General features: G+C 37.8%; 1 protein-coding gene across 24 annotated transcripts in view; it reads left to right on the forward strand.

The window, feature by feature from the left end:
* Positions 1-14,597, forward strand: part of dlg1a (discs large MAGUK scaffold protein 1a) — a 119,634-nt gene that overhangs the window by 79,671 nt on the left and 25,366 nt on the right. For all 24 annotated transcript variants that reach the window (XM_034310591.2, XM_053232082.1, XM_053232088.1 and 21 more), the window contains 8 exons: positions 2,831-2,881; positions 5,423-5,547; positions 6,092-6,261; positions 6,499-6,635; positions 6,831-6,975; positions 9,675-9,801; positions 12,730-12,886; positions 12,986-13,088. In XM_034310591.2, the coding sequence (XP_034166482.1) occupies positions 2,831-2,881; positions 5,423-5,547; positions 6,092-6,261; positions 6,499-6,635; positions 6,831-6,975; positions 9,675-9,801; positions 12,730-12,886; positions 12,986-13,088 (1,015 nt within the window). The remainder of the gene's footprint in view (positions 1-2,830; positions 2,882-5,422; positions 5,548-6,091; positions 6,262-6,498; positions 6,636-6,830; positions 6,976-9,674; positions 9,802-12,729; positions 12,887-12,985; positions 13,089-14,597) is intronic.

A 14,597-nucleotide genomic window follows, 5' to 3' on the forward strand; every position in this document is an offset into this window, starting at 1 on the left:
TCAGGACAGAAGGATGTCTTCTTTTTAAATTTGCTTTGGCATGATCTCACTAAATGATTTCTAGCTGAGAATTAACCGTCTTCTAGCTGGGAATTTTCAGGGTATTTCTTTAAAACATGATTTTATTTTGTCGTCATTTTAATTTTTATTATTACTAAGAAGATGCATCACTGTGTGTGATTCCCTGTGTGACTGAACTAACAGCCACATGGTCCTGACCAGAGAAACGTTAGCATTAGCTTTGTTGGCTGTGTCACACTAGAATGAAACATGGATGGTGAAAGGACTCTAACAAGCTTTCCTTCTGTCACTACAGTAATGTGATATGTAGAGCAGCCCTGGTATAGCTTTTTTCTCTCGAATTCTCTCGTCCTACTGCAAGGCGAGGTTTTTCTAGGTAGTACTTTCACAGCACACTTTAACAGGCCTGGGAGGATTCCTTTAAGATGTAGCATGATTATCAATGTATGCTAAAGTCTAAATTCTTTCCTATCCTTATTTTTTCCGGCAAACCGGCACTGCAGGTTTGAGCACCTTGTGTGCTGATCTAAAAGCTTTAATATTAAGCTAAAGCTTACATGGTAGTGAGACAGTTCCAACCAATATTCTACCATGTACAATGTTAAAATGTGTTTTTCTTTAGTCAAAGCGTTGTAGATATATGAAAAGCAGGGCCATATTCAAAGGGGTAAAGGGAGAATCCATAAAAAAGCCAAAATCCATATTCAGTTTATATGGCACTCTTATTTTAACACTGGTCTCAGCCTCAGACTCTGTGGCCACAAGTTTTCAAGATGCTGAAGATTGTAATCTGGGAAACAGGATCCTGGCATGCTCCCTTTATTCATTCTTAAGTTTAATCTGACATATTATTGACCAGTGAATAAAATGCTGAGCAAGGTTAGGGGGAAAATGAAGTTCCAGTGAATCACCTTTGTTAATAATGTACTATTAGCATTAAATCAAAGGCTAGCTTATGTACGATACTCTGTGCTCATAATTAAATATCATCACCCCATATGTAGTCTCATGCTGGAATTACTGTAATATATAAAATGCATATAAAAATATTGACTTTATCTTTGAAATGTCTTTTTGCTTAGGAATATGATATGGAATAATTCATAGGTTTTTCCAACTAAAAGCTCTATTAAAAGATTTTAGAAAGTCATGGACATTAAATATACATTTTGAGACAGCCGCAAACAGCTTTTCATAAATACATAGAGAGAAATGTTGGTCTGATCTTATTATTTTGTGCTGGCCGTGAGTTTTCTCAACATGTACTATTTGGAGTTCATGATTATGAATATAGAAAGGTTGCTATGTATTACATAATAAATCTTATGTTTACTTGCTAAATATAATATTCACAACTGCAAATTTAGTAAAAAAAAAAAGCTTTTGCCCTTAAGAACATCACTGTTACTCCTAAAAAGGTACATCTTACCACACTCTTATTTATATTTACATTATTTTATTCTGATTAGTTTGTTTAATTTAGTTTTATCCTAGTGGATTATTATTTATATTTGAGATATTTGGTCTTCAAGAATATAGGGGAAAAAACTAAAGTAAATTTAACTTCACATAAAATTTGTGATGCGTGTAATATTTAATATTTATGTAATATCCAGCACGTGTGATACAGCTTCAGGATTGTGCTTTAATATAGTATAATAAATAGCTAATTATACTGATATGATTTTGTATCTTGTGATCGACTGTGTGTTGGCACAATAAAGCTGGTATTGAGCAGGGTCAGTAGGGACGTTTCACTCTCTCTCTCTCTCTCTCTCTCACACTCTCCTCTGCTTAACGGCATCACTGATGGCGCAGACTGATTTGTATGATGGAGAAAGTTAGAAAAGCATTTAGCATTTAAGGCCTTAAAAAGGGCCATTTGGGAGCTTAAAGCCCAGCCTGTGAGATCACAGAAATAACATGTTGCATAACCACACTTTTTTAGGGCTTTAACCTCATTTATCATGTTTTTTTTATTATTGTTATTTTTAGCAGCATCTTATATGACTCAATCTGGGCTAAATTATTTGTTTCGGATGCAGGCAATCTGTTCTGTCTTATGTGCAATGCTTCTCTTGGATCTGTATGTATCAGTCAATGCATTATTTAATGAGTACTATGCTAGACTTTCTCTCTGTGTGAGTACGAGGATTTCCTCTATATTTTCCAGCAGTGTTTCCCAGCCCAATCCTTGGGGACACCCTGATGGTCTACATTTTTGCTCTGTATCAGCTTTCAGTATTCCTTATGAACAAAGCAGTGAAGTACATTACCTGTTACAGCAATGTCTGGAGAGTAGAGTTGAGACTCTCTGGTTTAGAAGGCATGATCTGTTAGCAGATTCAGTCTTTCCACGCACACAGGCTCGGGGAAAATGAGCAGTTCTCATGTGGCTTGTGGTTGGTGTTATATTCATGCTCATGCTGATGCTGATGCAGGCTCACTGTGAAGAATGTTCTGATTCAGGAAGCAGGTCAAGCATACGGAATACAGTGTTTTTTCTTGTTCTCACATTCACTGATATTGTAAATGTCTTAGTACTCATGTAAATGATAAGGTCAGACTAGTCCATTTAACCATATGGCAGTATAACTAATCTCTCTGTTAGTACGGTTTGCATGTTATTACATAAAACTGATTGCTAATGATCGCAAATAAAGGGCAAGTACTTGTAGCCATCATTTTGGATTTTATGTCTCCAACTTCATATTGAATTACCTTTGGATGGTACCAACCCTGTCGTGTCCTCTTGAGGGCTTTTCTGAAGTGTTGCTGTTCAAGCTATTCACATGTATTTGTCTTGCAGGTAAACGGAACAGAAGCTGATTATGAATATGAAGAAATTACGCTTGAACGAGTAAGTGCTGTATAGTTTGCCCTCCTTTTTTTTTTCTTTTTCTAGTACAGCTTATTTAATTCGTCACCTGCCAGTTACATGCCATAGTCACAGCATGCTCTATCGCTTTGGTAATTAGGCACTGTGCATCCAGTAAAAGGTTAAAGTTAACAAACTTTTACATGTAGATCTTGTACTGAAGACACTTTAGAGTAGGCATGAAACAGCACACTAAAACCACAATATGAGACATATCCCGATACAAGCTTCACGAGATGATGTTGACCAGAGAAGATAGCAACACAAATTTACAGTCATACATGTATTTCATGGCAACGTTGTTAATATGGAATCTCTGACAATAGGTTGTGCCTTAAATCATTAAATAATAAATTAGTGTAATCACCACTTTTACTGCTCTTTGTCATGTCACACTTGCCAATTTAACTGTACAAATGGGAAAATCAATCATGATTTTATTTTGTATATTTCCCCATCCCTCGGAAGTTAATTTCTGGTTATACCACTGCCAGCATAACACACAACATGCTTCGATTTTAGATGCGAGTGTGACTTACATCAAGCGCAGCACACAGGAGTTGACTTTAACCCACATTTTAGACCGCAGTCAAGCCAGCCACAGTAAAAATCGGAGAGTACGTATATATGGCGGGTTACAGTACCTATGTTTGGATGGCTATGCTATGGCTCTGCTGTGAATTCTGAATAGTGTTGTGTAATAGTGTATTATGGGTTGTTTCGGTATTTATTTATTTTTTTCAAGTTCACGCGGGCTGAATGAAACGAGGCTGTGGGCCGGACGTTAATAATGCACTTTGAATTGAATTGCATTGCATTTTACAATTTTTCAGCATTTTATTCATTAACTACATTTACATGCATCATAATTGTCTTTTAATAATCTGATTGCTTAACCAGAATGAATGAATGAATGAATGAATGAATGAATGAATTAAATAAATAAATAAATAAATAAATAAAACACACCTAAATCAAAATGTAAGAAATGGATTGAGGATTAGCTGAGTGAAAGAATTCTCATAAGACAAGGTGCAGTATAATAATCAGTTGAATGGAGTAATCCGTTAAATGGAAGATTGATCAACATGGAAACCTTGAAATCTGATTACTTTGACAAAATATAAAAAATACTGTACGTTTACTCGTTCCACCCCAACAGAGATCTCACAGGCTTTTTGTTGTCATGGTGATGATGACACTAAATGCTGCTTTTGGCATGCACACTTTAGGGTAGTTGTCAACAGTTTATTTAGAATCTGCAATCAGAATGAATTCATTTCTGTTGAAGAAAATTGTGTGATGTCTAATATATATTAGCAATCCGTTAAAGAAAACCACAGGTTATACTGTAATTTCTTCTACTGGTTCTGCTGAGTAGCTTGTGAAAGAAATTTCTGCACACACTGATGTGGTTACATTTTGGAGTAAGCAGTCTGTGTGTGTATTCCCTTTTCTTCGGTGAGCTTATTGGGCTGTGCTCTTATGTAGCCATATAGCCTCAAGTCTGCGTTAAAAAACAAAGCTGGCTAGAATAACAGTGTTAATGCATTTTATAATTACAATATGTGACTGTAGTAGTAATAGCTATAAAACATGATGAGACATGCTGTTATAGGAAAATAATCAGTGTTGGGCTGGTATGATGTGCCTGTCCAATAACTGCACATCTCAGTGTTTTATTCCTCTTAAATAATAGCAATATGCCAGCAACTATTATTTTTTTCATTAATTGAACAAGGGCACATCATATTTATATATTTTAATGTTTATTACATAGATTATAACTTATAAGTCGTTCCTTCACCAGCCTCTCTTTTTTTTTCTCTCTCTTAAAGTTAATACGACAAAAAAAAAAATGCAGCTTGTTACTGCATGTTTCCGAGACACTGAAAAGCTCAGAGTCCCCTGTGCTGAAGACGAAGCTCTGATACGGACTCCTTCCATATCAACGATTGTGCCTTTGTCTTTGTTAAATAACAACACGTTTTTTTAATCTGGTTATTATTAGTCTTAGATTACATGGAGATCCCCTTACGAGTCCCTGTGAAAAAGCCGTTACTATAGAAACAACAATATATTAGATTGACTGCATTAATATAAAACTGTGATTTGCTTTGCAGTCGTGCTGTTATATTAAAAAAATCAACACCTTCTGACAAGTCAGATTTGAGAATTCAACAACGCTGTAGTATAATGATTTTATAATGCCCTTTTTTCATACGCTGTAATTTAGGTTCACTAATGTATACAATAGAGTATGACATAACTTCTAAACTGTCTGCACTGCTGCCTGTTTAGTAAGGTCGTAATTTAATTTAGGAAACAGTGTAACTGAAATAGGTCAGTTTTAGTTGTACAACTACATGCTGTTTTATAACAACACAATTCATCTAGAACTTTCAACCACTAATTGAGTAATGTTGTTTGCACTTGTTTAACCTTGAGTTGGTTATATTGTGTCTTCACCTGAATTGCATTCCAGTGTTTATGCTAACTTTTATTCTTTGTTTCTCTCTCCAGGGAAACTCTGGTCTGGGTTTCAGTATTGCAGGCGGCACCGATAACCCCCACATCGGTGAAGACCCAAGCATTTTTATCACCAAGATTATCCCGGGTGGAGCTGCTGCTCAGGACGGCAGGCTCAGGTCAGGCAGCATGCTTGGACTGCACACATCCTAACTTATAGCATAGACATTTCAATTTTGTTCTTTGTTCTAATATTTTTCTTTACAGCTGTCATTAGGGGTGTGCAGGGTTGGTCAAACTTTCTGTGGGAGCAGGAGGGATGTGTCAAACTTTTTGTAGGAGTGGCAGGATTGGTCAAACTTTCTGCAAGAGCAGGCACAATTGGTCAAGAGTGTCTGCAGGTACGGGCAGGATTTATTAAACTTTCTGTGGTATTAGGAGGGATTGGTCAATGTTTCTGCAGGGGCAAGAGGGATTGCTCAAATTTTGTGCAGGAGCAGGCTTGATTGGTCAGACTTTCTGTGGAAGTGGGTGGGATTGGTCAAGCGCTCTGTGGGAGCAGCCAAGATTGGTCAGAATTTTTTAGGAGCAGGCAGGATTAGTTAGAAATTAGAAAACTAATAGGAGTGGAATGAAAAAAAAAAACAGTCCTGCACACACCTTTACCTATCCTGACAGGAGACTTGTTTACCCTTGCTTCTCCCTTGTCCGTATCTTGTGCAGGGTAAATGACTGTATCCTGCGTGTAAACGATGTGAACGTGAGGGACGTCACTCACAGTAGAGCTGTGGAGGCGCTGAAGGAGGCAGGCTGCATCGTGAGGCTATATGTCCGAAGAAGAAAGCCCAGCGCGGAGAAAATCGTGGACATAAAGCTTGTCAAAGGTCCCAAAGGTAAAGTCATCGTTCATTTTTACTGTAGAATCAAATCCTGTGTGTGTTTTATCTGCCTGTGTTAGGGAGTCAGTTACGACTCACTTGCTTAAGCATTTCATTTTCGTTGTGCATATTGTCATCTATGCAGAAGCTACCAAAGGACATCTTTTGCCTGAAATTTCCTTTTTAAAATGAGACTCTTCTGGGTATAAAGTGTAATTCTTCTTTCACACTTCTGGGCTTATTGATTCTCAGGTTTAGGCTTCAGTATAGCTGGTGGAGTGGGAAACCAGCACATTCCTGGAGACAATAGTATCTATGTCACCAAAATCATTGAGGGAGGAGCTGCCCACAAAGATGGACGACTCCAGATTGGGGATAAACTTATTGCTGTAAGTCTGTTATAAGATACTCAGTTTCTTCACACAATCATAAAATCAACTTTTTTCTAAGTTTAGGGTTGCTTTAACCCATATAATGATAAAAAAAATGGCTCAGTTATTCCTGTTTGAAGAACTGTGTGTGTGTGTCTGTGTGTGTGTGTGTCTGTGTGTGTGTGTGTGTGTGTGTGTGCTTATTGGATGCAGGTAAATGTTGTTTGCCTTGAAGAGGTGACTCATGAGGATGCTGTGGCAGCCTTGAAAAACACGAGTGATGTAGTGTTCTTAAAAGTGGCAAAACCCACCAGTGTGTTCATGAACGACAGCTATGCTCCTCCTGACGTCACCAACTGTGAGTGTGTTCACACACGCCTTTACATTTCTGTGACCCCATCATCAGAATATCCCAACATACGCCCCTGGGTTTTGCGCAAAACACATCACCTATATCAACTATAAAACAAAGCAATTCTACAACCTGTCAGATCCTCGAGCCTGCAGTAGAAGTGTGAATTCTACAGATTGGCCATTTCTAGATTGCTGCTTTTTATCAAAGCAACATGCTGATGAAGTGATGCTCTGAATTTTTCACACAACACATGTCACTTATGACTAATCTCAGAAGTTACTGATACTCAAGTCAGTTTCATCAGCCTCTAATACAAAGTCACTGTCTGAATTATATCCCAGTTCTGCAAAGCTTTATTTACTGTGAAAACCACTTCTCATGTCGTAACAGTTGTGTCATGTTGTATAATTTAAGTGGCTAATGTATGGAATAAAACATGACAGTATTCTGCTTATATAAAATAATCAAAGATAGGGTGGTGTGATGCAAAGTGGAGGGCTTTTACCTCCCAAAATTGATTATTTTCCAATAACAGCATGTGTTTTATTAACAATTCTTTATATATTAAAGAAGGAAACACCACAATTTTTGTGCTTATAGTTGCAGTTAATGTTCTGGATGTTGTAATGTTGTCTGTGGAAAAAAAGAAATTTGTTCCCGTTAGACCATCTATAAACAGTCACTCCTTCACCAGCCTCTCCTTTTAGTTAATACAACAAAAATTGCAGCTTTTAATATTATAGAGAAACATCCCTCCATTCAGTGGATCCAAATGAGCGCATTAATATAAACCTGTGATTTGCTGCTGTTATTAAAATTAATCAACACCTTCTGACCAATCTGAATCAAGGTTTTAACAGTGCTGTGGTCTAAGTTAACTATAAATAATGTCCAGTTCATCACCTGAGTGATTCTTTGCGTGTTGCTCAGGGGCAACTAATCCATTCCCCAGGCTATTTTAGGATGAAGGTGTTAAAATAAAAATGGCATAACCAAGCACTGGACGTGATCCAGTTCCCCAGGGCTCACCCTCGGTTCTAATGCCAGCCAAAACCAGCGGTGCACAGCGTTTTATTCTGAATGCCCCCAGAATTGATTTACACCGTTACAAAAGTGCTGAGTGATGGTAATCGATGATACAGCGCCTCACTGGTGTTTGAACATTAGCATAGGCCTGAACACACATTCTGCCATTAAAGCTTAAAGGCATGAAGGGCAAAAGCAAATTTAATCAGGAGAGGGGAAAAAAACAACTTGACCAGCCACACCCCCAACTCTCTAATCTAACATCCAGTCTATAGAGTGAGTACAGTGTGTGACTTGAGGAGATGGGCAGGGTGTAACTGTCGGAATCGCTCTGCTGAGTAAGGGTGATGTTTCTTCCAGTTAACAGTGCTGAGCTTCTTCTTGGAAAGCTTAAACTGAGGGATTTTATTTTGGCTGTAGTGTTTTAGTGCCAATGATACTATCCAATCACATTTTAGCCCATCTCTCTTGGGGGTGATGCTGTGCCTCTACATGAGCAGTTTTATGAGGACTTAAGAGAATGGGCTTGCTCTTGTGTTTTCCATCAGTACACAGTGTGTAAAAAGGAGAAAAAAAGTCACATTTCACTGCGGGAATAGACACAGAGCCACACCCTTTCTGTGAGCATTCAAGGTCTTTTTATTTTAAGCAGATTACTTTTCCATGTATGGATAGCTATAAAAATGTTTTATTATTATTTATTTAGTGTCCTTACAAAGTGGAAAAGGTGGACTTTGAGCCTTGACTTGATTTAGAGCATATAAACTTTTCAATATATTGAGGGATTAATGTGATTCAGTGTAACATCTGTGTGATGCAGTGTGTGATGCAGATTTATGCAGTTGTCCAATCAGCCAATTATGTGGCAGCAGCACAATGCATAAAATCATGCAGATACAGATCCAGAGCTACAGTTTTTGTTCACATCAAACATCAGAATGGAGAAAAAGTGTGATCTCTGTGACTTTAACCGTGGCATGGCTGTCGGTACCAGATGGGTTGGTTTGAGTATTTCATAAACTGCTGATCTCCTGAGAATTTCGCACACAACAGTCTCTAGAGTTTAAACAAAAACCATCCTGTGTGTGGAGGGTCTGCAGGCTGAAACACCTTGTTGATGAGCGAGATCAGAGGAGAATGACCAGACTGGTCTGAGCTGACAGGAAGTCTAAAGTAACCCAAATAAGCACTCTTTACAACTGTGATGAGCAGAAAAGCATCTCAGAACACATCGAACCTTAAGGTGGATGGGCTACAACAGCAGAAGACCACATCAGGTTCCACTTCTGTCAGCCAAGAACAAGAATCTGAGGCTATCATGGGCACAGACTGACCAGAGAAAGAGAAAGACCAGATTTTTTTCTGATCTTCAACTGTCCGTTTCTGTGAGCCTGTCCCCATGATAGGCTCGGATTCCTGTTCTTGGTAGACAGGAGTGGAACCCAGTATGGTCTTCTGCTGTTGTAGCTGATTAGATAATAATAATTTGCAGGTATACAGGTGTTCCTAATAAATTGGATGGTGAGTATACAGCTTAGATGAAATCACTTGCCATTTCTAGATGTTTGTCTTGTCACATGTTTGTGAATTTAATTAGATAGCCGTGTTAGCAGTTAGCTGAGGTGACGTCTGTGATTACATTTAAAATGTGGATTAATGCTTTTAATATTTTTCAGCCTATTCCCAGCACATGGAGAATCATATCAGCTCCCCAAGTTATCTGAGCCAGCCCACAACCCCAGCCACGCCTTCACGCTTCTCCCCCATCTCCAGAGGCTTGCTGGGAGATGAAGAGATCACAAGGTGCCCCTCTTCTCTCTTCACATTTATTATACGAGTTGTTCTTGTCTTGCCTCTTAGCTTTAACGTATCCATGTTACGCTTGCTCCTTAGCTGTGAATTTATTGAAATGACCCCCGGTAATTCAAGTTTGACTCGACACGGCTCATAAAATGTGTTCCCCTTGCCCTTCAGCTGTGACTTGGGTGCTGCATAGCAAGAGATGTTTTCTTTCTGTGCTCTCTCTCTTGCTCTCTCACTCTTTTTCCATCTTTCTCTTTCTGTCCATCAGTGTTTATTTGCTCCCTCTCTGTCAGGGCTACTTAGGCAGCTTTTTAAATCGGCACAGATATCTAGTGACTGTAGGCCGTGAAGACGGTTGTATCTCTCTTCCTCTGTCAGAATGAAGCTATCCAAGGTCATTAGTGCTCTTAGCCTGCACTTTGTCACTGCCTAGTGGACCTCGCTGCTCTCTGTTGCACACTGTAGTGTACATATATACAGCAATATAATAATTTAATATTAAATCAATTAAATTTAATTACGTTTTTAAATATGAGATATGTTCGAGGTCAGCCATTTTTAATTTTGCAGAAACTGTTTTCAGTCTTGGCTCCATATTTCCACCCTGTTATGGTCCAACCTGTTATGCCTGTGCTTTGTTAACAGGTGGAATAATTTGTTTCTCCAAAAAAAAAAAAGAGTATATATTCATATACAGTGTTTGTTATCTATTAAGGTTAAGTGCTTGCACCATCAAGGCATTAAAGGTTTTTAAAAATGTATGAAGGCCATAAGGCATGAGTAAAGCAAGAGGAATTTTGTGGTGCTAAAGCAGGTGCTGAAGACTTGAGGGTTATCTTTGTGTAACTCAGTGATTAATTTATTATAAAACATTTATCAAACATAATCATTATGAATACATCATGAATACATTACTATAAATGTCTGTTTAGTGTTGATACAACTTTCACTATAGACTACAAGCACATGATCGCATGTTTGTGTGGCAAGCTATGATAAATATTATCCACATGGCATGTGAGGATGTAGATTTCATTGTGAGCTCGATTTTGAATACAGCCTATTACTTTAGAGTGCAGTCTATTACTATCCATGCCTTTTTTATTAGATTTTTTTTTTAATATGAGGCACTAGCCAGCATGGCCACAGATGGCTGAGCTGCATTTGTTCTGGTGGGGGTAGTAGTCATATCAAACACTCTGCTTTACCATCCTTAATCCACTTTAATGGAGGGATTAGTTATCGGAAAAGTGCCGTCATTGAATACGTCACACATTCAAATAAAATCTAATGTACTACATAAGTCTGACAAATGCATGAAATTCAAAACCTGGTAATCTTTGTATTAAGACTTCAGAAAGCAGTTACATCATTAAGGTGTGTTATGTGTTAGGTCGTACTTCTGCTGATGGATTATGCTAACTTGTTTTCATGGAGGATGTTGGAAATGAATGCGTTGGAAGGAGAACAAAGTCACATGGTTATACTGCCATCTTGAGGCTCAGACTGAACAATTCTCCTTTCAGCTCTTTCTTTAGTTACTTATCTCGTTCTTTCATAAAGATTTGTGGCTTCTGGTTAATTATAGGATATGCATTTAAGGGGAAAGGGGGCAAGTATTTCCTTTTGTAATCTACTTAAATCTAGGTACAGCAGTATGGCTGTATATTCTATTTAGGGAATGTCCACCAGAGGGAGACATATCCATTAACAGACCATAAATGGCCATATACCCATTGCATCAAAATGCATTTTTAAGGCAAGGACTGTGTTTACAAGAATTTAAATTATTACTTGTGTGTATGTATACATTGTTGTAGTTTTGTTCGTTTCCCCAAGAAAGCTAACAAACATGTTTATAGGACTTACATTAATGTGGACTACATTACTAGCCAAAAGATTACGTATACACTGGCAACCAGTGTTCCATGATTGGCAGTTTTGTGCAATGGCATTGGCAGAATTTTAAACTCTTGTATGCAAATACCCCTATTATTCAAATGAAGCTCTATAAGAGTTAACATCTAAAGCTTCTAATTTACAAACAACACATTGACATTAAACTATATTCCCTACGTTTTAATACAAGGTGCCTGTATGTTCAGTGATCTTTGTTATTTGATATTTTTATTGTTATTACTTGTACTCTACTTGCTATACGTTATGTAACTATTGATTGAATATTTGATTATTTAATCAAATCAAGCATTTTCTCAGGTTGTCAAAAGGTTTTGCTCAAACTTACATACACTCCAACTAGACATGAGTTTGGTCATACAGATACGCTAAAAATGAAAAAGATGAATTAAGACCTTGTGGAATTAATTGCTCGTTAATATCCATTCTTTGCCAAAATAACAGCATCAAACTCAAGGTATATAAATAACAGAAGATCTTCTCCAACCTGTTGCCACAAAGTTGGAAGTACATTGTTGTATAGGATGTCTTCGTATGCTGTAGCATTACAATTTCCCTTCACTTCCCTTAATGGGTCGAGACCAAACCTGTTCCAGCATGACAAAGCAAGGTCCATAAGCCATGGTTTGTCATGTTGGAGTAGAAGAACTCAAATGGCCTGCACAGAGCCCTGATCTCAAGTGCAGTGCCTGACATCAGTGCCTGACCTCACTAACACTCTTGTGGCTGAATGAGCATAAATCATAAATCCAAAATTTAGTGGAAAGCTTTCCCATAAGAGTGAAGGTTAGTACAACAGCAGAGAGGGACTAAATCTGGAATGGGATGTCCAAAAAGCTCATATGGGTGTAATGGTCAGGTGTACACAAATGTACACCTTTGACCATATATTGTATAAAATCACACATTAATCTGGTTTGAAGTATGCGTTCTGAAATGTTTGATCTGTAACATATGTGGCACTGGTTCAACATTTGAAATCCTGTCTATCTTGCTGCCTTGTCTATCCAGGGAGCCTCGGAAGGTGGTGCTACACCGTGGCTCCACAGGGCTTGGCTTCAACATTGTGGGTGGAGAGGATGGAGAGGGCATCTTCATCTCCTTCATCCTGGCTGGAGGACCTGCCGATCTCTGTGGAGAACTGAGGAAGGGAGACCGCATCATCTCTGTAAGAATCATAGAGAACAAGTAGAGTTTTCAGCCAACTATTACAAGTGCATTTGTGTGTCATGTCCTCATTAACAGTGTGTGTGTGTGTGTGTTGCAGGTGAATGGAGTGGATCTCCGCAGTGCAACTCATGAACAGGCAGCTGCTGCTCTGAAAAATGCTGGTCAAACCGTCACCTTAGTGGCTCAGTACAGACCAGAGGGTGAGTATAATTCTTTTTAGTATATAAAGTATAAAACTCCAGAATTATTGGCTCAGTTTAAGAGAATGAGCAGCATGAAATGAACATTATACACACTGCTTCAGCTTTGGAAGAACTAATTACTCTTCTAACCAAAAACTATTTTCTGAAATAATCGTATTTTCTCTCAAAAACATATATAGCTAAATTATTGACAGCTCCAAAGAATATTTAAAATAAAGGCACACAAAGTATTATTGTTGGAGAGAAAAGGCTATTTTATTATTTTCAGGAACTCTTATTTGCATTCAAACGTTTCCTTTTTCTCTGGGGTATAAATACATACATGTAAGATCTAGTTGCTTCCATAACTACAGGAAAGACCAAAGAGTTTTAACACAAACACACAAACAGGTGAATGGTGTCCAGAAAAACTCATATAATGGACATAAAAAATACCCAAGCATTTATGAACACCATTAAGCACAATCCGTACATTATGTTTCAACAGTTTGGAACAGTTACAAATTGCCAGGAAGAGGACACATGAGCCTACTTTTTGACCACGGATACCATTAGTATCATTTTTGCTGATTGTTAATGAAAGATGCCAGTAATTCTGGAGTTGACTATATAATTGTGTTTGTATATCCTCATTATCTCATCTTTTTTCTCGAGAAAAATTGAACAGTACAAACAGAAATGCATAGGCGAAGAAGCAGAAAGAGTATAACAACCACCAAAACAGGATATGGCCAATGTCTAGACATGCAGCAAGCCTGTTCATTAACAGACACGAGACCCAGGACTGTGATCAGTAGCCACCTCTTTTTCCTATTTACTGCTGAGCCACTATATCGACAGTGCATGACTGCTATTGCTTGTTTTTGCATTCACCAACCTTTCCTACTTGAAATTAGCATTCAAGCCCTAAACAAAAGGGCTGCATGTTTAATCATATTTTTTATCATTACTTTAATGTAAGTTTCGAAGAACACTGCGATAAAACAGTTTCCTAAAACTGAGAAATAATAGCGCCGCTGCTCAAGCTCCATTACATCCATTAGATGAGGACATTAGGGTAGGACCGTATTGCTTAAACACACTATTATTACCTAGTAGCTTCACTGAAAAAAGATGAGTGCTGAGGAAAAAACTAGAAGCAGAGGAAATTTAGAGAGGGGGAATTGGTACCAAAAAATAAGATCATTTTGTGTTGAATATGTAGGTTTTTTTTTTTTTTTTTTTTTTTTTTTTACATTGGAATAAGTCGTTTTTAAAAATAAATCATTTTCGTAAGAGTAGTTTTAATAGAGAGTATAAAGAAAGTATAGAAAGAATATTCTTGGTAATATATAAAGATATAAATATGCTTTTTACCAGGTTACATTCAGTGATCTTACTGATTTAAACTCAAATGAACTGTGCATGTAGTTCACTAAGTAGGGTGTACACTGCAATTATCTTATACCCCGGGTAGCAGTGATGGCTTATATATAGGAGCATATATTCTGTATCAGCCATTCAACA

The sequence above is a fragment of the Pangasianodon hypophthalmus genome, chromosome 2 (genome assembly GCF_027358585.1).
Source record: "Pangasianodon hypophthalmus isolate fPanHyp1 chromosome 2, fPanHyp1.pri, whole genome shotgun sequence".
Classification (NCBI taxonomy): Eukaryota; Metazoa; Chordata; class Actinopteri; order Siluriformes; family Pangasiidae; genus Pangasianodon; species Pangasianodon hypophthalmus.